General features: G+C 44.4%; 1 protein-coding gene across 2 annotated transcripts in view; it reads left to right on the top strand.

Moving 5' to 3' along the window:
• Positions 1-423: 423 nt before the first annotated feature.
• Positions 424-25,578, top strand: part of NUFIP2 (nuclear FMR1 interacting protein 2) — a 58,401-nt gene continuing 33,246 nt past the window's right edge. The window contains exon 1 of one of the 2 annotated variants that reach the window (XM_056559026.1): positions 424-776. In XM_056559026.1, coding sequence (XP_056415001.1) covers positions 587-776 — 190 coding nt within the window. In that variant the 5' untranslated portion in view covers positions 424-586. The remainder of the gene's footprint in view (positions 777-25,578) is intronic. The other variant, XM_056559027.1, reaches the window with a different exon arrangement.

Here is a 25,578-nt window from a genome sequence, read left to right on the forward strand (position 1 = left end):
TACTGTTGTCTATATATGTAATAGCTTTGTGTACTGTTGTCTATATATGTAATAGCTTTGTGTACTGTTGTCTATATATGTAATAGCTTTGTGTACTGTTGTCTATATATGTAATAGCTTTGTGCACTGTTGTATATATGTAATAGCTTTGTGTACTATTGTGTATATATATATGTAATAGCTTTGTGTACTGTTGTGCACATAATGTCCCCGTGTTATTACATAGTAGTGAGGGTCCTCTGTAGTCATCCTCCTCAGGCTGTGAGTCCAGTGAGTGGAGTAGTCCCCTGCCCTGTACAATGTGGCTATTGCACACACGTAGTGGCAGCCATAATGCTGACGTTGAAGCCCAGCCCTGTGAGGTTGCAGAAGCAAAGTTGTGCAGGGAGGGAAGCTGGAGGGGAGGGGGCGGCATGGGGGAGGAGAGGACGGGCTCTTGGAGAGGCCTGATTGCTGGAGAGAGACAGTCAATCGTTTCTAGAAAGTCCCTGAGCCAACCGGCTGGGCCCGAGTGTTGGAGGCTCATCTGCACTCTCACCACACAGGGGCTGTCTGCAGCCAGCACAGGGGAAGCCCGGACACTTCAATGGAGGAGCAGCCTGGGCCACAGCAGCACCACCATCACCACCATCATCTGCACTCATCGTCCTCCTACTACTACTACCCCGCCAGCCTGCAGCATGGAGCAGAGGGCAGCGCTAAGTACCAGCCAAAGCCGATAAAACATGACCATAAACACGCCCTACAGCACCAGGAAACACACCAGAAGAAAACAGGTCTGACTCTGAGGGGCACTTACTACAGCTGAGGGGGGCTGCAGGGTGTGTGGCCTGGATGGTGGGCGTCATGGGATTCTAGGTGGGCAGCAAGACTGGGTGTGCTGGCTGAAGTGGGCACAGCTCCTGTTTGCCCATGACTTGGCAGTGCCATGCTTCCCCAGAACACACAGTCTATGTTAGGACTCCATGGCTTGCAGGGTTACACTTTAGTCCTATGACTTGTGTTTTTCGTGAGCTTTTAGTCACTTATGTTCTTTCCTCCCATTGAAGTCAATGGAAATTGCACATCATTCTGATTGGAACTTGGCATGCTGGAGTTCAGCTCATTGACCCACTGACCAACGTTGAGCCGCACAATGAGTAGTACAAAGGTCCTCATCCACACTGGATTAAAGTTGATCGAAATAGCTAAAACATGACGGTGTTTGAAATGTTAGACAGTTTGTGGACTGGTGACTATCTTTCTATGAAGAACATTCCCAGAAGGCTCATTTGGCCAATGTGCTCCTTCCCTATGTGCATGGTCACCTATAATGCAGCTAAGTCAGTTGGCTGGTGGTAGTGACATGGGGGCTATGACCAGTGACACAGGTTGCATGTCATTGTGTTGGCCGATTCTCATTGTTGTTGTGCATCATTTTCATTGACTTCTATGGAGTGTTCCATTGTGTCAACTTTTGGTGTCCGCCAACTTATCGACCAGTATTTTTTATGCGACAACGTTGCAAAAAAGCATCATGCCACATGCTATCGATTCACTGTGTAGCTATATGGGGATGATACATTTGTTGCAGTCACTAAATGACTTAGTTTCTATGGAGTAGTTAACACCTTGAAGCAATTGATGGTTTAATCATTTGCATGTTCTGCTTTGCCATGTAAATCATTGTCTGAGATTCCAGGTCTATAGTGATCTAATACCAGACACTGGGGTGTCTGCTGCTACACCAGCCCAGGGCTATGACATGGGCTTCGATGGTTACATTACTAGTGGTTGCTATAGTCCCTTTTGGGAGCTCCGGTGCCTCTCGTCCATTGTACAGGTTCTATTCTGGATCTCTTTCTGGGGCGGTGTTTAGTTATGTAAAGCCGGCTGCTTGCTGCAGGGGGTTAATGGAATTCTCCAAGCCGGCTACGTGCATTCTCCACCCCCTCCAGTCAGTTGATCCATATGGCCTAGTGTCAGCAGCCAGAGCCGGGCACTCGCCTAAAAGCTTGTGTTGTGTTGTAGACAGATTTGGGGCGGCTGCAGCTCGGTCACTGAGTCCATGTAGAGGATGACAGTGATAGTGCCAACCTATGCCGTTGACCCTCCCCTTTCCTACTTCCCCATCCTTGTGGTGGTTTACTCTATACGGGTGGAACAGAGTTCTCCAAGATGAATTTTCTAGAAGATGTGGCAGCACGGGCCCTGGTGCCTGCATTATATAACGGGGCTGTGGTGTCCTATCAGGGATGGCACCGCAGGCCGAATAGCATGCCATGTGCCAGAGTTGAGCATGGAGTTACGGAGTATTTTATTTTATTTTTTTGGAGTTTCTACCCATGCGTTCAAAGGATTGCTACACATTTTTGTAATTTATAGGGTTATTCCAGTTTTTTACATTTTTTTTTTTTAAGCTGTGTTCTCCAACCGGTGGCTCTCCAGCTGTTGCAAAACTACAATTCCCATCATGCCCGGACAGCCATCGGCTGTCCGGGCATGATGGGAGTTGTAGTTTTACAACAGCTGGGGAACACTGTTTTCTATAGCATTGAACTTCGTACGCTTTTACTAATATACAAGTGTATAAAGTGGATAGCTAACTTTATTAACAACTTGACATCACCTAGAGAAAGGCCGCCATGTTATGCAATAAATGTAGCGCAGCAAAGTAGTTGTATTATAACAATAATAATATTATAATAAATTCCACTGTAAGTCCTATTTGGTTCCCCCCATGGAGGTGTCCTCCGTGTTGATCCAGCACATTCATGTCATGTAACCCGCTACGTCATGCAAGCGTCAGAGGACACGTAGGGTCACATGACTGACACCGTGTTTTGTTTTATTCATCTTGCCTGTGGATTTGTTACACAAGCCGCATCGTTGCTTCCCCCTGCCTATCCTCTGGCCAGAGACTGTCACCGCCGCTGCCCCATTGCCTCCGCCATCCCCGGTGCTATAATTACCTGTTCCTGGGGTCTGCGCTACTTCTGGCTCCTGCGCTTTTGCTGTGCGCTGCACAATGACGAGTGACGTCCTCAACGCGACGTCCCCATCAGTGGCCCGGCTCACAGTGACGGCTCAGGACACCACCTTAGCCAAAAGTAGCGCCGACCCTGGGAATTATAAAACCGGTGATGGGGGAGGCAATGGGGCAGCGGTGGTGGTTGGATTCAGGACCCCAGGACAGGCAGGGGGAGAGAAGTGGGTGGCGGCGGCGGTCTCTGGCCCCGCAAAAGCCTCTGCAGTTCATTGATTTAAAGCGCCCCCTTTAAATCATTGATCTGCAGCGGCTTCTGCGAGGCCAGAAACAGTTTATCAGGGTATACCCGCACACACACACGCTCCCTCATTTTACCAAGGATATTTGGGGGGGGGGGGGGGAATTAAAATTCACGGAATATCGGTATAAGTTATCGGCTATCGGCCTGAAAGTTCACAAGTTATCGGTATCGGCTCTAAAAAATCAGTATTGGTCGATCCCTAGTCGGCAGGAGCTCCATGCAGTGTGACCTAAGGCTATGTTCACACGACGGAATATTCCAAACATTTACGGGCATGTGAACATGGCCTAATTGTCACATTTAGTTAAAATAGTTCCTGGTAGCTGATGTGCTAGGAATACTGCTCGTTCACATCACGATTCAGTCCTCTGTTGCATGTATATGTTGGCAACCTGTCAAAATTGTCTACCAAAGTATGTATGTGCACAGATTGCTGCAGGTCCCATTTACTACAAGGGCACCAACATAGTCAGGTATTTATTTGGGTCATTTTCTGCACTTCCACATATTTACTTGGACTCAAAATCGCAGCAAACCACCTGACTGCCTGACTATATTCGGACCATTGAAGTACCGTAATTGGGGCCTGTGGCTCTTCAGGATCATATGTCAGTAGATTGGCGATATATACTCAGATTGTGAACTCTCAATTACTCATTGGAAGGAATAAATGAAAAATGTTGGGCAGTTTGGGTGTTGGCCCTGTCTGTACTTGGTGTACAAAGCGCCAAAATAAGGGCCAAAAAAAAAAAAAAAATGATGGCTGACATTTTAAAAACATCTTGGAGAGGTACATTTTGTTGAGCTATTAGTCCAAACTAATGGGCTGGATAAAAAGTTTTGCACATTTTGGTAGGGATCGACCGATTATCGATTTCTCCAATTTTCGGCTGATATTCCCGATTTTGGACATTATCGGTATCGGCAAATGCCTTGCCGATAATGCCCCCCCCCCCCCCCCTGGCTAGAGACCGCCGCCCCATTGCCTCCCCCCATCCCTGGTTTAATAATAACCTGTTCCCTGGGTCCGTGCTACTTCTGGCTGCTGCGCAGCACAATGATGAGTGACGTCCTCAACGCAACGTCACCGTCAGTGCGCACAGTGACAGCTCAGGACACTGCCGGAGCCAGTAGTAGTGCAGGCCCTGGGAACAGGTAATTATAAAACCGGGGATGGGGGAGGCAATGGGGCGGCGGTGGTGGTTGGACTAGGAAAGACCCCAGGACAGGCAGGGGAAGAGTAGCAGGTGGCGGCAGCGGTTACAGGGTTAGCCCTTGGTTTAACCCTTCAAATGGCGTTGGTTAAACCATTCACATGCCGTGGGCAATTAATAATGGATTGTATGTGCGCCGCTTACCTGCAGCAGCAGCTCTGGCAATTCCAGGCCCCTGGGATCTTCAGCTCCGGCTTACATGGCAGCTGGGGGTCTTGTGAAGGCCCACAGACTGGCTATAGGTTTCTGTGTCCCCAGCTGTGTTGTGCAGCATGGCCGGGTACATTGCCTGTCAACATTAGGCTGATAGACGAAATGCACTGCACTAACCAATGCAGTGTAATATAGCAGCGATGTCAGTCCCCTTGCAAGACTAAGAAAAAGTTCAAATAAAATAATTCTAACATAGCGCCATGAGGTGAAAAATAAAAGTTATAGTTCTTGTAATGTGGCGACACTAATTATAATTTTTATTAAATGTTTCTATAATGGCAATAAATTTAACTGATAAATTTGGTATCGCTGTATTCCTTCTGACCTACAGGATTTATCTATAATGATGTTTTACTGTACAATGAACGGCGTAAATTTAAAATGCTAAAATTAATGACAAAAGGCAGCAATGGAAAGCAAAAAATAAATTGCTTGGCCATTAGGCGTTAAAGGGGTACTCTGGTGGAAAACATTTTTATTTTTTAAATGAACTGGTGCCAGAAAGTTGAACAGATTTGTAAATTACTTCTATTAAAAAATCTTTACCCTTTCGGTACTTATAAGCAGCTGTATGCTACAGAGGGAATTCTTTGCTTTTTTAATTTCTTTTTTGTCTTGTCCACAGTGCTCTCTGCTGACACCTCTGTCCGTGTCAGGAAGTGTCCAGAGTAGCATAGGTTTGCTATGAGGATTTTCTCCTGCTCTGGACAGTTCCTGATATGGGCATCAGGTGTCAGTAGAGAGCACTGTGGACAAAACAGTATTTCAAAACGAATATCATTTCCTCTGTAGCGTACAGCTGCTAAAAAAAAAAGTACTGGAAGGATGGAGATTTTTTTTAATAGAACTACCGTATTTATCGGCGTATAACACGCACTTTTTAGGCTAAAATTTTTAGCCTAAAGTCTATGTGCGTGTTATACGCCGATAAGCCGCTGCAGTTCAATGATTTAAAGCGGGCGCTTTAAATCAATGAACTGCAGCGGCTTTGCAGGTGCAGAGACAGCCAGCGCTGCCGGCTTCTCTGCACCTGCCTGCCCTGGGGTCTAGAGCCCTGCTGCCGGCCCTTCTCTCCTCCGGCTATCGGCGCCGCTGCCCGTTCTCTCCCCCTGACTATTGGGGCAGCGGCGTGACGTCAGTGCGCCGCGCCGTGCATAGCAACAACGCAGGGGACGCACACCGGAGGCCTGAAGCAGCGCGGACCCGACCCCGGCAACAGGTAATTATGCAACCGGGGATGGGGGGAGGCAACAAGGCGGCGGCGCCGGCACCGATAGTCAGGGGGAGAGAACGGGCAGCGGCGCCGATAGCCAGCGGGAGAGAAGTGGCGTCAGCAGGGCTCTAGACCCCAGGAAAGGCAGGGGGAGAGAAGGGGGCAGTGACGGCCTCTCTCCCCCTGCCTTTCCTGGGGGTGTATCGGGGTATACACGCGCACACACGCACCCTCATTTTACCATGGATATTTGGGTAAAAAACTTTTTTTTACCCAAATATCCTTGATAAAATGAGGGTGCGTGGTATACCCCGATAAATACGGTAATTTACAAATCTGTTTAACTTTCTGGCACCAGTGAATGAATAAAAAAAATAAAAAATTCTCCAGAATACCCCTTTAACCACTTAAAGCCACTTAAACCACGTCAAGACAGAATTTGTGAACTTTATGATGGCTGCCTGAGAAAAAAAATTTCAAAAACATTTTTTCAATAATTTTTCCTTACATTTTTCACTTTTTTTCCACTGGGTGTCATTTTATTGGACGTAATAAAAGCTATGTTTTAGAGGTTCCCTCTTGGTCAATATTTTTTGTAATTCAATTTGGGAGACGTAACCTTTCATCTAATCAGTGAATCAACAAAAAATGATTTTTTAAATATATCACTCAGTACCTAATCCTGACCATGTACATCTAATTTTCGTGTCTAGCACCTTTTTTTATTTTTTTATTACACTTTTAATTAAGCTCACTAGTCTGAATTCCTCTAAAAAGAGGGGGCGTGGCCTCACTGTGCAGGTCTCCACCCCCTCCTTCAGTATGCTGTCTGCTCACATCTCCCCTAGCATTAGCAAAACTACAACTCCCAGCTTGTCCTCACTGACATTAGTGGGACACAATCTGACAGTGGGAGGATTTTTTCCTCCAGCTATGAGCCCTGCACTCACAGCTGTCAATCAAGGAAGTGTGTCCATGACATAGGTGATGATGCATGGAAACAGCAGGACTAGTAGTTGTTTTCTATTTTCTAATGAAAGCAATTGCAAAACCTATTGGTTTTGCATGCTTTACAACATATCAAAAGTTCTTGTATTTGACAGTGCCCATTTAAGGACCACAGGTGTATGGGTACGCCCTTGCTCGCTGGCACTTAAGGACCAAGGGCGTACCTGTGACCCCCCCCCCATGTCGGCAATCACCGGAATTCACTGACTTTCCAAAACGGAGCCTCCAGCTGTTGCAAAACAACAACTCCCAGCATTTCTGGACAGCCACTGACTGTCCAGGCATGCTGGGAGTTTAGCAACAACTGGAGGCACCCTGTTAGGGGTAGTCACACCAGTGATTCCCAATGTCCACCCCTATGCAATCCTAATTTAGTCGTCAAATGCTCATGGCGCTCTCTCACTTCGGAGCCCAGTCGTATTTCATGGAAACAATTTAGGGCCACACATGGGGTATTTCTGTACTCGGGAGCAATTGCACTACAAATTTTGGGGGGCTTTTTCTCCTTTTACCCCTTATGAAAAGGAAAAGTTGGGGTCTACACCAGCCTGTTAGTGTAAAAAAAATAAAATAAATAATAATTTTTACACTAACCTTCTGGTGTTGCCCCATATTTTTTATTTTCACAAGAGTTAAAAGGGGAAAAAAAGACCCCAAAATTTGTAACACAATTTCTCCTGAGTACAAAAATACCCCATATGTGGGCGTAAAATACTCTGCGGGCGCACAACAAGGCTCAGGAGTGAGAGCGCATTATGTACATTTGAGGCCTAAATTGGTGGCTGATTTTACAGCGGTTCTGACCTAAACGCAAAAAAATAAATACCCACATGTGACCCCATTTTGGAAACTACACCCCTCACTGAACATAACAAGGGGTATAGTGAGCCTTAACACCCCACACTTTTCGTTAAATTTGGATGGGAAAATGAAGAATTTTTTTTCACTTAAATGCTGGTGTTACCCTAAATTTTTAAATTTTCGCAAGGGAAAATGGGGGGGGAAAAAAGCCCCCCAAAATTTGTAACCCTATTTCTTCTAAGAACATACCCCATATGTGGATGTAATGTGATCTGTGGGCAAACTACAATGCTCAGAAGAGAAGGAGCGCCATTGGGCTTTTGGAGATAACATTTGTTCGGAATGGAAGGCCACGTGTGTTTACAAAGCCCCCATAGTGCCAGAACAATGGAACCCCCCCCCCCCCACACACACACTTGACCCCATTTTGGAAACTACACCCCTCATGGAATGTAATAAGGGGTACAGTGAGCATTTACACCCCACAGGTGTCTGACAGATTTTTGGAACGGTGGTCCGTGAAAACGAAAAATTTAATTTCTCATTTGCACAGCCCACTGTTCCAAAGATCTGTCAAACGCCAGTGGGGTGTAAATGCTCACTGCGCCCCTTATTACATTCTGTGAGGGGTGTAGTTTCCAAAATGGGGTCACGTAGGGGGGGGGGGGTTTGTCCACTGTTCTGGCACCACGGGGGGCTTTGTAAACGCACATGGCTCCTGACTTCCATTCCAAACATATTCTTTCTCCAAAAGCTCAATGGTGGACCTCCTCTTCTGAGCATTGTAGTGCGCCAGCAGAGCACTTGACGTCCACACATGGGGTATTTCCATACTCAGAAGAAATAGGGTTACAAATTTTGGGGGGCATTTTCTCCTATTACCCCTTGTAAAAATGTAAAATTTGGAGAAAAAAATGCATTTTAGTGCAAAAAAAGTCGTCAAACACCTGTGGGGGTGTTAAGGCTCACTGTATCCCTTGGTACGTTCCTTGAGGGGTGTAGTTTCCAAAATAGTAGGCCGTGTGTTTTTTTTTTCTTCCCTGTTCTGGCACCATAGGGGCTTTCTAAATGCGACATGCCCCCCAAAAACCATTTCAGCAAAATGTGACTCCTTCTTTACTGAGCATTGTAGTGCACCCGCAGAGCATTTTACATCCTAAAATGGGGTTAGGCGGTATACCGGTTCGTACTGAATACTGAAATTTTTGTACTGCACGATATGAATTTTAACCCATACCGCAATACCGGTTTGGCCCCTCCCCCTCAGAAATGAATTATCAGACCAGCGCTGCGCTGTCCCCACATCGGGGAACTAATCATATGTGACCCGCAAGCGCTGTTCTGCCCCCCCCCCCCCCCAAATTAATTATCAGCCCACTGCTGCGCTATCCCCATCAGGGTAAATACTCACATATCACCCGCAAGCGCTGCCCTCCTCGTCCTCCTGTTTGTTGTGGCTGCCGGCGCTGGAGCTCTATACTGTACGGTATCCCTATGCCTGGGCTGCAAAAAATAAACAAAAAAAATAAACTTTAACTCCTTTCCCGTCTGTCCGTTACCGGCCTCACCTGCTTCTTGGGGACGGGAACGTCGGAGAGCCGTCAGCCTATCACCGGCCGCAGCGATGTTCCGCCTCGGCTGGTGATAGGTTGAGCGCACTGTCATGTAAGAAGCCGGCTTCCTACATGACAGCTCAGCCTATCACCGGCCGAGGTGGAACATCGCCGCGGCCGGTGATAGGCTGACAACTCTCCGCCTTTCCCGTTCCCAGGAAGAGTGTAAGGCCGACATCGGAACGTGCGTTAGTTTATTTTGTTTACCTTTTGCAGCCCGGACATAGGGATACCGCACAGTATAGAGTGTCAGCGCCGGCAGCCGCAACAAACAGGAGGACGAGGAGGGCAGCGCTTGTGGGTGATATGTGAGTATTTACCCCGATGGGGACAGCGCAGCGCTGGGCTGATAATTAAATTGGTGGGGGAGGAAATACCGTTATATACTGTGGAACCGCCATAAGTTACAAAAATACAGTGAAACACATTTGGTCATACCGCCCAGCCCTAGATGGGGTTTTTCTCCTTTTGTGAAAAATCAAAAACTGGGTCTACAAGAACATGCGAGTGTAAAAAATATGAAGATTTTGAACTTTCTCCTTCACTTTGCTGGTATTCCTGTGAAACACCTGAAGGGTTAACAATATTGGGGGATATTTATCAAAGCTGTGTATGTCCCGCATCAATATAGACCAAACTACAGAGGGTTAGGCCGGTCTATTGTGCGCCTAATTTATCAAAAGGCGCACGGCTCTTGATAAATTCTGTGCACAGACTTTGGGTTCTATGCTTTAGACTGTATTTAAACCTGCTCCAACATGGTCTGACATTTCGGCGTACTCTCAGGCGATGCGACTTGTCGCTGAAAAGTCGCTTTTGATAACTTCAGCACCAATGCATTTTCCAATGCATTTCCGTCTAAAATAGACTAGAATGCATCATGTTCTAAAAATCCTCTAGAGCAAAAGTCGCAAAAAAGTTGCACATATTTAGACTGCGACTTTTTGTGCGACAAATATAGACAAGAAAAAACAGTCTAAATAATTTGATAAATCTCCCCCATTGTATATGTGAATCAATATATAATTTATTTGGAATGTCTATTTTCCTTACAAGCAGAGAGCTTCAAAGTTACAAAAATGCGAAATTTTTAATTTTTTTTTCATCAAATTTTGCATTTTTCACCAAGAAATTATGCAAGTATCGACAAAAATTTACCACTAACATAAAGTACAATATATCACGAAAAAACTTTCTCGGAATCAGAATGAAAGGTAAAAGCATCCCAGAGTTATTAATGCTTAAAGTGACAGTGGTCAGATGTGCAAAAAATGTTCTGGTCCTTAAGGTGAAAATGGGCTTGGTCCTTAACCCCTTAACGACGCAGGACGTATATTTACGTCCTGCGCCGGCTCCCGCGATATGAAGCGGGATCGCGCCGCGATCCCGCATCATATCGCGTGGGTCCCGGCGCTAATCAACGGCCGGGACCCGCGGCTAATATCACACATCGTCGATCGCAGCCATGTGCGGTATTAACCCTTTAGAAGCGGGCTGCTCAGTCGGGTTGTTACCTACCTCCTCGGTGTCCGATCGACGAATGACTGCTCCGTGCCTGAGATCCAGGCAGGAGCAGTCAAGCGCCGATAATGCTGATCACAGGCGTGTTAATACACGCCTGTGATCTGTGTAAAAGATCAGTGTGTGCAGTGTTATAGGTCCCTATGGGACCTATAACACTGCAAAAAAAATGTAAAAAAAAAGTGTTAATAAAGGTCATTTAACCCCTTCCCTAATAAAAGTTTGAATTACCCCCCTTTTCGCATAAAAAAATAAAACAGTGTAAAAAATAAAATAAATAAACATATGTGGTATCGCCGCGTGCGTAAATGTCCGAACTATAAAAATATATCATTAATTAAGCCGTACGGTCAATGGCGTACGCGCAAAAAAAATCCAAAGTCCAAAAAAGCGTATTTTGGTAACTTTTTATATCATTAAAAAATGAATAAAAAGTGATCAAAAAGTCAGATCAAAACAAAAATCATACCAATAAAAACTTCAGATCACGGCGCAAAAAATGAGTCCTCATACCGCCCCGTACGTGGAAAAATAAAAAAGTTATAGGGGTCAGAAGATGACATTTTTAAACGTATACATTTTCCTGCATGTAGTTATGATTTTTTCCAGAAGTGCGACAAAATCAAACCTATATAAGTAGGGTATCATTTTAACCGTATGGACCTACAGAATAATGATAAGGTGTAATTTTTACCGAAATATGCACTGCGTAGAAACGGAAGCCCCCAAAAGTTACAAAATGGCGTTTTTTTTTCGATTTTGTCGCACATTGATTTTTTTTTTCCGTTTCGCCGTGCATTTTTGGGTAAAATGACTAATGTCACTGCAAAGTAGAATTGGCGACGCAAAAAATAAGCCATAATATGGATTTTTAGGTGGAAAATTGAAAGGGTTATGATTTTTAAAAGGTAAGGAGGAAAAAACAAAAGTGCAAAAACGGAAAAACCCTGAGTCGTTAAGGGGTTAATTGCTTGAGCATAAGGGTTTAAGCTTAATAGTAACAATCTATATGTATATTTATTGTACTCACCTTGTAGTCTAAATATTTTTTTTTTTATAAAAAATTATTTTGTGTGCTACACCCATTATACACCATTCAACATATTTGTCATAAACATTTATTAACGTACATCTATGCATCTCCCTGGACATAGCAACAAAAAAACTAAACCTTGAATAATAGTAATGAGGTTTATATTACTAAGTGACTTCTTTTTTTCATGACTTTATAAATAGTGTAGTGCCCTGTACATTGCAGCACATCTCGTGATAAATGTCTGGAACACTAAAGATTGTTAGAAAACAGACACCAAACCTGCCCTGACCTACACGGCCTCCAATTCTATAGAACAAAGATCTGTCTTCTGACGTAGCTAAACATGTCTGCAGCATCCCTCGAATGAACGTATTTCACCGGTAGAATCTGATTGGGCCAAACATGCTTTGTAAAACCATGTCACGTTAAAGGGGGTACTCCCATGGAAAACTTTTTTATTTATTTTTTATAAACTGGTGCCAGAAAGTTAAATAGATTTGTAAATGACTTCTATTAAAAAATCTTAATCCTTCCAGTACTTTTTAGTCAGCACTCTCTGCTGACCTCTGCTGTCCATTTCAGGAACTGTCCAGAGCAGGAGAAAATCCCCATAGCAAACATATGCTGCTATGGACAGCAGAGGTCAGCAGAGAGCACTGTGGTCATCAGAGGAAATGCTTTTCTATTTTGGATTTCTCTTTAGTATACAGCCCCTAAGAAGTACTGGAAGGATTAAGATTTTTTAATAGAAGTGATTTACAAATCTGTTTAACTTTCTGGCACCAGTTGATTTAAAAAAAAAAAAGTTTTTTCCACAGGAGTACCCCTTTAAAGATAAGTTCACACACGTTTGGCATCTCAGCAACCTGTCAAAAAGGGATGCAGGTTTTTTTTTTTTTTTTTTGTAGCATGTGGACAGCAGTCCTGCAGAATAAGCCAATACATTTGGAGAAATAGGCTGACCATGTCACTAGTTGACTGCTTTCCCTTTAAATTCAATAGCCTGCTGTCCTTATGCCGTAGTAAATGTCAAGATCCCTTTTTGACACATGCATGAGTTTGTCTTGTGGTAATTGGCCGGTCAGCAAAAATATGGTGCCATTTAGGACGCCCTAAAGGTATAGCTACATATTGTGATTTATTGCCACGATTACTTTATACAGGTTTTTGCACCATTGCTGCGGCCTCTTTATTCAGTTAGTTGGTGGGGATCTTGAAGTGTAGAATAGCACTGATCAATCATTGATCGACTATTTTGAGTTCTGAGGATGGGTATCTGTAAATAAACGAATACCTTTTGACGTTTTTATTCGCTTGGGTCTGCATGTTCTGACCTTGACCAATGACTTGAACAAGGCAGGAGATAGGCGCACTCTTAACACCACTTTGTGTTTGAAACCTGGATGGCCCTGTATACTTGCAAGTCTCTTTGTCATGTGGCACAGCTGGGAGAGCTTGCACTAAGCATGTACTGTGTATGGCTCGTTTCCGTGATCTGATTGGTTCTTAGTGTCTGACATATCAAATGTTTTTCTTAATGGCCTGTACTATTTAAGGGAAGCCTGTCATCATGCTGCCTGAACCACAGGTCATTCGGGTGGTCCCCATAGTCTTCTCCCTGCCCTGAGAGCCTTGATAGATTTCTTTGATAAATCTCCCTATACCCAAACAATCAAGGCCGACAAGGCAGGGAGAAGCCATTGAGGACCATCCCGATGACCCGTGGTTCAGAAAGTGATTACGGTATAGGTTCCCTACCCAGCTTCAGGCCTAGATAAAATGGCAACCATTCTACATCCGTATTATGACTGCAGGTACTCACTGGAGCAAAAAAAAAAAAAAGTGTTGGCGTCATAAGACTGGGTTCAGTTAAAGTAGTTTGGTCAGTATTTATAGGGGAAACCAGGAATGGGATCAAAGCACAGAAAAAGCTGCAAATGTTTAAAAAAATTTCTGTTTGTTCCACTCCTCCTTTTGTCTAAAAATACTAACTAAAATACTGGGTGTGAAGGTTGCCTGAGGGAAAAAATATATTAAAAAAATGGAGTTGGATTATGCTCATCTGAACCTAGCCCAAAGTATAGTATTAAGGTACATTTACGTAGGGCTGACAAGCTGTGGATTTGCTGCTGGATTGTTGCAGATTTTGACTTCCATCAAAATTGAAAATCCTCAACAAATTGGCACCTCAACAATTAGTGATGAATGATAATTTCGCAGATGCGGCCATACACATTTTAGTCTTTATTGTCATGTATCTGTCGATACATGATCAATGACACTGGGCTAAGGACAAACTATCTTTCTGGGAATATTCTGCTAATTTTTTTTTTTTGGAAAGATGACTGATCCTGTCAGTCCCCTGTCAGAATATCATAATAAAAAGATATATATATATATATATATATATATATATATATATATATATATATATACACACTGTATATGAGAAGTGAGGTGAGAGGTGGATAAGTTGAGCAACAGAGTTGTGAATGGACTAGACTGGAGAAAAGTGTTTGCTGGAAGTCCACGGAGGAGGATGTTGCAGTATTCCAAGGGGGAGATGATGAGAGCATGTAACAGTACTTTGGTTGAGAATTAATCAGATTTTTTTTAAATGCCTTAAATGCCTTAAGGGTGCAGCAGGAGGTGTTAAGGGTCTGGATGTCTGGTTTGAAAGACAGGGTAGAGTCAAAGGAAGGTGACCATCAAGACAGTGGACTTGTGGTACTGAGGAAAGAGTGGAGCCATTGGCTGTGAATTAAAGATGGGGAGGCTGGTGGATCAAGCTGGGGTAAAAATATTGAATTCCGTTGTCTACATATTGAGTTTGAGAAAGGAGGGAGGATGATCTCAGTCAGACATTCTGGGATTTTGGATAGAAAGGAGGAGACATCGTTATCAGAGAGGAAGATTTTAGTGTCGTCGAAGTGTTACTTGAAGCCTTGGGATTCTATAATCTTTCCTAGGCCAAGAGTATAGATAAAGAGTTAGGTTCTTTTCACATGGCAGAATTTCCGCTTGCGGAATTCTGCCTCAAATCCAAGGCCATAGACTTCTATAGGATTCCGTACTCACATTTAGGCTAGGTTCACACTGCAGAATCTCTGGGCAGAAAATTTCCGCCTGGAGATTCCAAGTGCGGCCAGCGCCGACTGAATCAGTTAGCGCTAGGACCATGCGGACACTGCAGTCTCCAATAGATGCCATTCTTCAGGTAAATTTTCAAGCAGATTATCTGTTCACAAATTCCGAAGTGTGAACGGAAAACCATTCACTATCCAGTACATTTTAGTAAGCGTAATTTCTGACTGCAATTTCAAAGCAGAATTGCAGGTGCAAATTCCGTAATGTGAACCTACCCTTAGACTTCTGAATATCTCAATTTGTGGCAGAATTCCGCAAGCGGAAATTCTGCTGTGTGAATAGACCCTATGGGCCCCAGGACAGCCTTGGCAGACTCACAGTGAGAGGGCGAGGTGGGCATATGTTTTTCTTGCTGTATGATTTAGCAAACAATGCTAATGCATTCAGCGGCATTTGGGAAGAAAAAAAGTTTACCACATGTTATACATTATACCATGTGGCCCCATTACACTGGAGAACTTTTTTAAACCTGTGATGAAGGATTAAAGTCGTCTGAAAAGTCATGGCCAAGGATTTGTTTGACATTTCAATCAATGCAGTCCTCGCTGCCAGAGAGGAATTTCCGCTCTGTCGACGGAGGAGCGCCATTGTTACCTAGCGACAGCTCTTGCCTATTGTAAATGTCACTTATGCTGCATTTACATTGATGCTGCTAATAATGATTATTTTTATGGAAGCGTGAAGTTTTATCTTTGAGTTTATTTTATTTATTTTTTGTTTTATATTATATTTTTTTCACTCTATCGACGGCCTACACTGCAGCATTGCACATTTCATTGTGATCGCTGGCATCACGGTCTCTTTTTCTTATTTCACGTACATTGGGGCCACTTTACTCCCCTTGGTCCCTCAAAGCTCGATCAATAATGGATGTATATTATTTTGCATTGTGCTTGAAAAGATTAAATTAAATCTTCTCCTAATCACTTACTTTGTTAGAAGATGAAGATGATGTTCTCTGCTTAGGCGGAGCTTCCAGTGGGTCTCCAGTGGCAAACTGCTCTGTAAGGCTTCATTTCTATTAATGGATAGGTAGTTCTTAAACAAAACAGATTGGGGTCACACATAGCGTATTCGCATCGTATTTGATGCTGTGGATGCTCTGTGGGCAGACACAGAATGACTGGGGAGCAAGCTGCCTGTAGCTCTGTGTGCCAACTTGTAGCAGTCACAAGCTGACATACAGCTACCTGAGAGCAGCCGGGAGCTCGCTCTGCAGTCGCTGCAGGCAGCGCATCCGCAGCATCAAATATACTGTGGATGCGATGTGTGTGACCTTATCCTAAATGGAACCAGTCATGTTATGTGATCTGCCAGCATCATGTTGTGGAGCACAAGGAGCTGAGTGGATTGATATAATGTTTTATGGTAAAACATTCAGTTAAAGTTTCTAAGCTTCGAATTCCAGTGGGTGGTCCAAAACAAGTGTTTTCCAAACAGTGTATATCTGGCTGTTGCAAAACTACAACCCCCAGCATGCCCGGACAGCCTTAGGCTGTCTGGGCCTGATGGGATTTGTAGTTTTGCAGCAGCTGGAGAAACTACTGTCATTTCTTTTCTTAATTTTTTTTTCTCCTCACATTTTTAAAGGGCTTTGAAAATATGTGAGAGTTCATTTTAGTGCCACTTTTCTTTTCTTTTGCGTAAAAAAAATTGCCAAATTTTTTAGTTGTTGCCGCCATATTGGATTTTTTTTGTGCCAACATTGCTGAGTTTGGTGCCAAAATCAGCACTTTTGGCACCAAATTTTACATCCCCCAAAAATTCTGGGGGAAGCATCTCATGTAATATTCCATAGTTACTAGTGCCCAGACGAGCGATAACTCTGTATAAATAAAACATTTCTAGAGCTTAAAGGGGTACTCCGCCCCTAGACATCTTATCCCCTATACAAAGGGGATAAGATGTCTGATCGCGGGGGTCCCGCTGGTGGGGACCCCCGGGATCGCTGCTGCAGAACCCCCTGTCATTACTGCACAGAGCAAACTTGCTCCGTGCGTAATGACGGGCGAAACAGGGGTCGGAGCATCATGACATCACGACTCTGTCCCTCGTGACGTCACGCTCCGCCCCCTTAATGCAAGTCTATGGGATGCACCCTCCCATAGACTTCTATTGAAGGGGCGGTCTGTAACGTCACAAGGGGGCAGAGCCGTGGCGTTGCGATGCTCCGGCGCCTGTATTGCTCGTAATTACGCACGGAACGAGTTTGCTCTGTGCAGTAATGACAGGGGGTCCTGCAGCAGAGATCCCGGGGGTCCCCAGCAGCGGGACCCCCATGCTCAGACATCTTATTCCCTATACTTTGGATAGGGGATAAGATGTCTAGGGGCGGAGTACCCCTTTAAATGTGAGTTCAGGTACAGTCACCATGAGAAATTTATTTTATTTATATATTTATTTTTTAACATTTTCCCCCCAAAATTTTTTCTTTTTCAATAATTGATTAAATAACAGTTTCCCCAAAAAATGAAAGGAAAAACAAAACACTGAAACCATTTCTGGGATTTCTACACTAGCAAAAAGCTGTTGTAAAATTTTTAATATAAAATGGACTCTCATCCCTTTTGAAAATATCATGTAAAACATAAAATTTACATAACCACGCCCACTTTTGCAAAACTGGTGTGACTAGTGTAAACCTTGCATAATTCTCATGAAAAACAATTTGAATATCTGATGTGAACGCGTAATTTTTTATGTGAAGAGATTTGAATATGACTCCCACACTGTTTGAAAAGCACTGTCCTAAACAATGATTTGAGGTGATCTCTGTATTACGTGACACCGCCCACTATACTTAATTTTCACCCATAAAACTATATTAATCTGCTTTGCTTCTCCACCTGTATAACATGATGCTGGTGGATAGAACAGCTTTATTGTAGTGACAGGTTCCCTTTTTAACCCCTTCAGGACCAAGGCCATTTTGGCCTTAAGGACCAGAGCGTTCTTTGCACATCTGACCACTGTCACTTTAAACATTAATAACTCTGGAATGCTTTTAGTTATCATTCTGATTCCGAGAAAGTTTTTTCGTGACATATTCTACTTGAACATGGTGGTAAATTTTTGTGGTAACTTGCATCCTTTCCTTGTGAAAAATCCTAAAATTTGATGAAAAATTTGAAAATTTAGCATTTTTCTAACTTTGAAGCTCTCTGCTTGTAAGGAAAATGTATATTACAAATCAAAATTTTTTTTATTCACATATACAATATGTCTACTTTATGTCTGCATCATAAAAGTGACGAGTTTTTACTTTTGGAAGACACCAGAGGGCTTCAAAGTTCAGCAGCAATTTTCCAATTTTTCACAAAATTTTCAAACTCACTATTTTTCAGGGACCAGTTCAGGTTTGAAGTGGATTTGAAGGGTCTTCATATTAGAAATACCCCACAAAAGACACCATTATAAAAACTGCACCCCCCAAAGTATTCAAAATGACATTCAGTCATCATTTTAACCCTTTAGGTGTTTAACAGGAATAGAAGCAAAGTGAAGGAGAAAATTCACAATCTTTATTTTTTACACTCGCATGTTCTTGTAGACCCAATTTTTGAATTTTTACAAGGGGTAAAAGGAGAAAATGTATACTTATATTTGTAGCCCGATTTCTCTTGAGTAAGCACATACCTCATATGTCTATGTAAAGTGTTCTGCGGGCGCAGTAGAGGGCTCAGAAGGGAAAGAGCGATAAGGGAATTTTGGAGAGTACGTTTTTCTGAAATGGTTTTTGGGGGGCATGTTGCATTTAGGAAGCCCCTATGGTGCCAGAACAGCAAAAAACCCTCACATGGCATACCATTTTGGAAACTAGACCCCTTGAGGAACATAACAAGGAATAAAGTGAGCCTTAATACCCCACAGGTGTTTCACGACTTTTGCATATGTAAAAAAAAAAATTTTTTTTTTCACTAAAATGTTTCCCCCCAAATTTCAAATTTTTCCAAGGGTTAATAGCAGGAAATACCCCCCCAATATTTGTAACCCCTTCTCTTCTGAGTATGAAGATATCCCATAAGTTGACCTGAAGTGCACTATGGGCGAACTACAATGCTCAGAAGAGAAGGAGTCCTATTTGGCTTTTTGAGAGCAAATTTTGCTCGGGGGGCATGTCTCATTTAGGAAGCCCCTATGGTGCCAGAACAGCAAAAAAAAACCACATGGCATACCATTTTGGAAACTAGACCCCTTGAGGAATGTAATAAGGAATAAAGTGAGCCTTATTACCCCACAGGTGTTTAACGACTTTTGCATATGTAAAAAAAAAAAAAACATTTCCACTAAAATGTGTTTCCCCCCAAATTTCACATTTTTGCAAGGGTTAATAGCAGGAAATACCCCCCAATATTTGTAACCCCTTCTCTTCTGAGTATGGAGGTACCCCATAAGTTGACCTGAAGTGCACTATGGGCGAACTACATTGCTCAGAAGAGAAGGAGTCATATTTGGCTTTTTGAGACCAAATTTTGCTCGGGGGGCATATCGCATTTAGGAAGCCCCTCTGGTGCCAGAACAGCAAAAAAACTTCACATGGCATACCATTTTGGAAACGAGACCCCTTGAGGAATGTAACAAGGGGTACAGTGAGCATTTGCCCCCCACTGGTGTCTGACAGATCTTTGGAACAGTGGGCTGTACAAGTTTTCATTTTCACGGACCACTGTTCCAAAGATCCGTCAGACACCTGTGGGGGGTAAATTCTCACTGCACCCCTCATTACATTCCGTGAGGGGTGTCGTTTCCGAAATGGGGTCACATGTGGGGTTTTTTTTTTTTTTGCGTTTGTCAAAACCGCTGTAACAATCAGCCACCCCTGTGCAAATCACCTCAAATGTACATGGTGCGCTCTCCCTTCTGGGCCTTGTTGTGCGCCCCCAGAGCACTTTGCGCCCACATATGGGGTATCTCCGTACTCGGGAGAAATTGCGTTACAAATTTTGGGGGTCTTTTTTCCCTTTTACCTCTTGTGAAAATGTAAAGTATAGGGCAACATCAGCATGTTAGTGTAAAAAATTTAATTTTTTTACACTAACATTCTGGTGTAGACCCCAACATTTCCTTTTCATGAAGGGTTAAAGAAGAAAAAGCCCCCCAAACCTTGTAACGCAATTTCTCCCGAGTACGGCGATACCCCATATGTCGCCCTAAACTGTTGCCTTGAAATACGACAGGGCTCCAAAGTGAGAGCGCTGTGCGCATTTGAGGCCTAAATTAGGGATTTGCATAGGGGTGGACATAGGGGTATTCTACGCCAGTGATTCCCAAACAGGGTGCCTCCAGCTGTTGCAAAACTCCCAGCATGCATGGACAGTCAACGGCTGTCCGGCAATACTGGGAGTTGTTGTTTTTCAACAGCTGGAGCCTCTGCTTTGGAAACAGTGGCGTACCGGACGTTCTTATTGGGGGAGGGGGGCTGTGTAGGGGTATGTGTATATGTAGTGTTTTTAACTTTTTATTTTGTGTTAGTGTAGTGTAGTGTTTTTAGGGTACAGTCACATGGGCGGGGGATTACAGCGAGTTTCCCGGCGCAAAATTTGCTGCATCTCAAGATGCGAGAAACCCACTGTAAAAGCCTCGCCCATGTGAATGTACCCTGTACATTCACAGGGGGGGGGGTGCACCAGCTGTTGCAAAACCACAACTCCCAGCATGCATGGTCTGTTAGTGCATGCTGGGAGTTATAGTTTTGCAACAGCTGGAGGCACACAGGTTAGGAAACACTGAGTTAGAAACAATGTTTCCCAACCAGTGTGTCTCCAGTTGTTGCAAAACTACAACTCCCAGCATGCCCAGACAGCTGAAGGGCATGCTGGGAGTTGTAGTTCGGCAACATCTGAAGGGCCAGATGTTGCTGAACTAAAACTCCCAGCATGCCTGGACAGTCAGTGCATGCTGGGAGTTGTAGTTTTGCAACAGCTGGAAGAGCACAGATTGGAGACCATTATACAATGGTCTCCAAACTGGGGCCCTCCAGATGTTGCAAAACTACAACTCCCAGCATGCCCAGACAGCCAAAGGCTGTCTAGGCATGCTGGGAGTTGTAGTTTTCAGACTCCTAGAAGCAGCAGTGAAGATCTTCACTGCTGCTTCTGAGGACCATATACTCACCTGCTGGTCCCGTCGCTGCTCCACGTGGCCGGTCCTGCCGCTGCTCCTCGGTCCCGCCAGGTAAGGCCGCCGGTCCCCTGATGTTCCCCCCCCCCCCCTATGCTGCAGGTCCCCGCGAGCCCCCGCAGCCATCGTCCCCCTTTCTGCCCGACTTCCAGGGGCAGGCAGTGCGGGGGATCTGAACTTTCACCCCAGATCACTGTGATTGGTCCACAGGGACCAATCACAGTGATCGCTGACCAGGACCATCAACGGATGGTCCTGGGGGTGAAGCAGAAGTTGTCCCCTGCTGGAAACAGCGGGACTTCTGCCAGTTAACCCGTGCGATGCTGCGCATCGCCGGGTTAACTGAATGTCATTTATAAACGCCGGGATGCGCGAACGCACTGCACAACCCGGCGTTTATATATGACATTCTGCGGGAAGGGGTTAAAGGTGTTCTCCAAGAGTTTAGAAAAAGTTAATGTAAGAAGCCGGCCAGCTTCTTACATGACGGTGGGCTCAACCTATCACCGGCTGAGGCGGAACATCACTGCGGACTGTGATAGGCTGACGGTACTCGGACGTTCCCATCCCCAGGAAGCAGGTCCGGACCGACGGGGAAGGTGAGTTGAAGTTTATTTTGTTTACCTTTTGCAGCCCGGGCATAGGGATACCACACAGTATAGAGTGTTAGCGCCGGCGGCTGCAACAAACAGGAGGACGAGTAGGGCAGTGCTTGCGGGTGATATGTGGGGACAGCACAGCGCTGGGTTGATAATTCATTCCCGAGGGGGAGGGGCCAAATCAGTATTGCGGTATGGGGAAGTATTCAAATCGTGCAGAACAAAAATTTCGGTATGAACCGGTATACCGGCCAGCCCTAATATCAGCGTGATCGCTGATGTCCGCCATTACCACCGGTACTTGGCTGCTGATAGTTGCTGGGACCTGCTGTGCATGAAGCGAGACTTCAGGGCTCGCATCATGTACAGGACATAAATGTAAGTCCTGGTGTATTAAGTGCCAGGACATACATTTACGTCCTGTGTCGTTAAGGGGTTACAGGTGTTATCCAGGGTTTTCCATCACATGTACTATAGTGAAAAGTTATGTCTTAAGTTAGTTGCCTTACATGTGTGGGGTGATTGACTCCTTTTTAGACATTTCATGTCTGTAGATGACTGTTTTCTCAAGTCTTTCCCAGGGCTTGGCATCTTCTTGTTTTCTCTGACAAGCCCCTATAACATGTGTGGTCCAGCTGTACGTACTGCCCAACCAATGATCAATGCGTCCCCCCACTGTCTGCAGACTGCTAAGATCACGTGACAGCGGAGAGCTCATTGAACGTTGGCACGTCCAGCTGGACTGCACATGTCATCAGGGGGCTAGCTTGTCAGGGAAGACAAGAAGAAGCAAACTACCCTGTGATCAGTGGTTGTCTAATCGAACAGGATCCTGAAAAAGGCTTAAAGGGGTACTCCACTGGAAAATCAACTAGTGCCAGAAAGTTAAACAGATTTGTTAATGACTTCCTTTTAAAAATCTTTATCCTTCCAGTACTTATCAGCTGCTATATGCTCCACAGGAAGTTCTTTTCTTTTTGAATTTCCTTTCTGTCTGACCACAGTGCTCTCTGCTGACACCTCTGTCCATTTTAGGAACTGTCCAGAGCAGGATTTGTTTGCTATGGGGATTTGCTTCTACTCTGGACAGTTCCTAAAAAGGTGTCAGCAGAGAGCACTGTGGTCAGACAGAAAGGAAATTCAAAAAGAAAAGAACTTCCTCTATAATATACAGCTGCTAAGTACTGAAAGGATTAAAGGGGTACTCCGATCAGACATCTTATCCCCTATCCTTTGGATAGGGGATAAGATGTCTAAGGGCCGGAGTACCCCTTTAAAATGTTTTAAATAAAAGTAATTTACAAATCTGTTTAACTTTCTGCCACCTATTGATTAAAAAAAGTTTTCCCGCTGAGTACCCCTTTAAGACAGTGGTCAACCAGAGACCAGAGGAATGCTGGGGTTGTGGACCATGAAATAAAAATAAAAAAAGGGGTCAATCTACCACGTGCACACACACGTAATGGTGCATGCACACCATGTTTTTGCTATACAGTTCCCGTATACGGTTTCAAGTTAAAAACCGTATGGAACAGTATAGAAGACCTTATGCATTGACTTAACATTGTAAACCGTATGCATCATCACCGTAAAGCATCATCCGGTTTAGTCCGTTTTGCGTCTTATACGGGTTTTGTCCATTTTTTTAACCCGTACCCAAAACCGTAGTCTACCACGCTTTTTGGTCTGGGTGAAAAACCGTATTAACCCGTATACATTTTTTTTAACATGGGAGTCAATGGGAACTGTACGTGCGTACGGTTCCATCCGGTTTTCACCATCAGGTTTTTGACTCTGCAAAAAGTTTTTATTTCTTGGAATTTCAATCAAACAAGTAAAACTTTATGCAAAATGGAGTGAAAAGTTAAAAACTTAAAAGTTTTTTTTTCTTAAAAGACTGATGCAACCGTACATCGTTTTCAAACCGTATATGGGTTGAAATTAGGGCTGGGCGGTATACCGGTTCATACCGAATACCTATATTTTTGTACTGCACAATATGACTTTTTCCCCATACCGCAATACCGGTTTGGCCCCTCCCCCTCAGGAATGAATGAATTATCAGCCCAGCGCTGCGCTGTCCCCATCGGGGTACTACTCACATATGTCACCCACAAGCGCTGCCCTCCTCATCCTCCTGTTTGTTGTGGCCACCGGCGCTGACACTCTATACCAGTGGTCCGGGCATGCTGGGAGTTGTAATTTTGCAACATCGGGAGGTCCGCAGGTTGAAGACCACTGCTCTATACTGTATCCATATGCCCGGGCTGCAAAAGGTAAACAAAATAAACTTTAACTCACCTTCTCCGTCGGTCCGGACCTGCTTCCCAGGGAATGGAACGTCGGAAAGCCGTCAGCCTTTCACCGGCCGCAGCGATGTTCCGCCTCGGCTGGAGATGGGTTGAGCCCACTGTCATGTAAGAAGCCGGCTTCTTATGACAGTGGGCTCAGCCTATCACCGGCCGAGGCGGAACATTGCTGCGGCCGGTGATAGGCTGAGGGCTGTCTGATGTTCACGTCCCCAAGAAGAGCGTAAGGCCAACGTAGGAACATGTGTTTAAAGTTTTTTTTTGTTTACCTTTTGCAGGCCGGGCATAGGGATACAGTATAGAGTGTCAGCGCCGGCGGCCGCAACAAACAGGACGAGGAGGGCAGCGCTTGCAGGTGACGTGAGTAGTACCCCGATGGGGACAGCGCAGCGCTAGGCTAATAATTAATTTGGGAGGGGGAGGGGAATACGGTTGCATACCATGGAACCATCATGCGGGAACTGTATTGCAAAAACTTGGTGTGAACCCAGCCTAAGGTAAAGTAAAGCACTTAAAAAAAAAATAATAATAATAATAAAATGCTTCCTGGGAAAACACCTTTACTGTGGTGTTCATAGTATTAGGTTTTCAATGCTTTATAGGCATGCATGCAGAAGGGGTGCTCTTGACTGAAGTCGTTCCTGTACAAGGATCCTTGATATGCAGCAGACCCTTGTGAGCACTACAAGAGGGTGAAGGAGAGAGCGGACTCGTACTACACAAGTTTTACAATCATTGCAGACATATACGTCCTAATTTCAGTCTTCGTCATCAGAAGCTGAAGTAAAATGGTTCTATGCTTTAGTATAAGGTATTTCTGTGTGTATGGTGAAAACTACCCTCCTCCTGCATTGTGCTGCATGTCATTTGTGGGGAAACCCTTTCAAGGACCCTCAGTGCACTTTGTACAGCACCTTGTTTACTTGCTTTTGAGGGCTGAGGGGGATGAATGAATGGATGGCACTTCTATGTGACATGACCCAGTTTATGAAATTGCTCTTTCTAACTTGATTACAGGGGAATCCCAAGTGGTGAGGCCCCCTTTAATCAGACACTTATTGCCTATCCTGTTGATAGAAATTAAGTAACCATGTGTCAGCTCTGTGTGCTGCTGCAGACACCAGTGGGCAACTTTTAGGGTGTAAAAGCAACCCGGAGCAGATGGGGGGTTGCCAAACTTATAAATCCAACTTTATCTTCCTCAGCCAAGTGTCAGGGAGGCGGAGCCTGGCTGCTCTATTGACAGCTTGGCACACCTCCTCACTTGTCCTAACCTCCCAGCCCCTCCATGTATATTAGTCATAAAGAGGCTGGGAGGTGAGGGCATGCAAGGAAGCGTGTCTTGCTGTGACACTTGAGCAGCTTGGCCTGCCTCCTTGACACTTGGCTGAGAAATAATTATTTTATTATTTTTTATTATATTTATCATTACTTATTTCACCATCAGCACCAGGGAAGGTACAGTTTACTTTCATAGCCTAACACCAATCAAATGGTGTCGGAAGCTTTTAGCAG

Source organism: Hyla sarda, chromosome 2 (genome assembly GCF_029499605.1).
Source record: "Hyla sarda isolate aHylSar1 chromosome 2, aHylSar1.hap1, whole genome shotgun sequence".
Taxonomy (NCBI): domain Eukaryota; kingdom Metazoa; phylum Chordata; class Amphibia; order Anura; family Hylidae; genus Hyla; species Hyla sarda.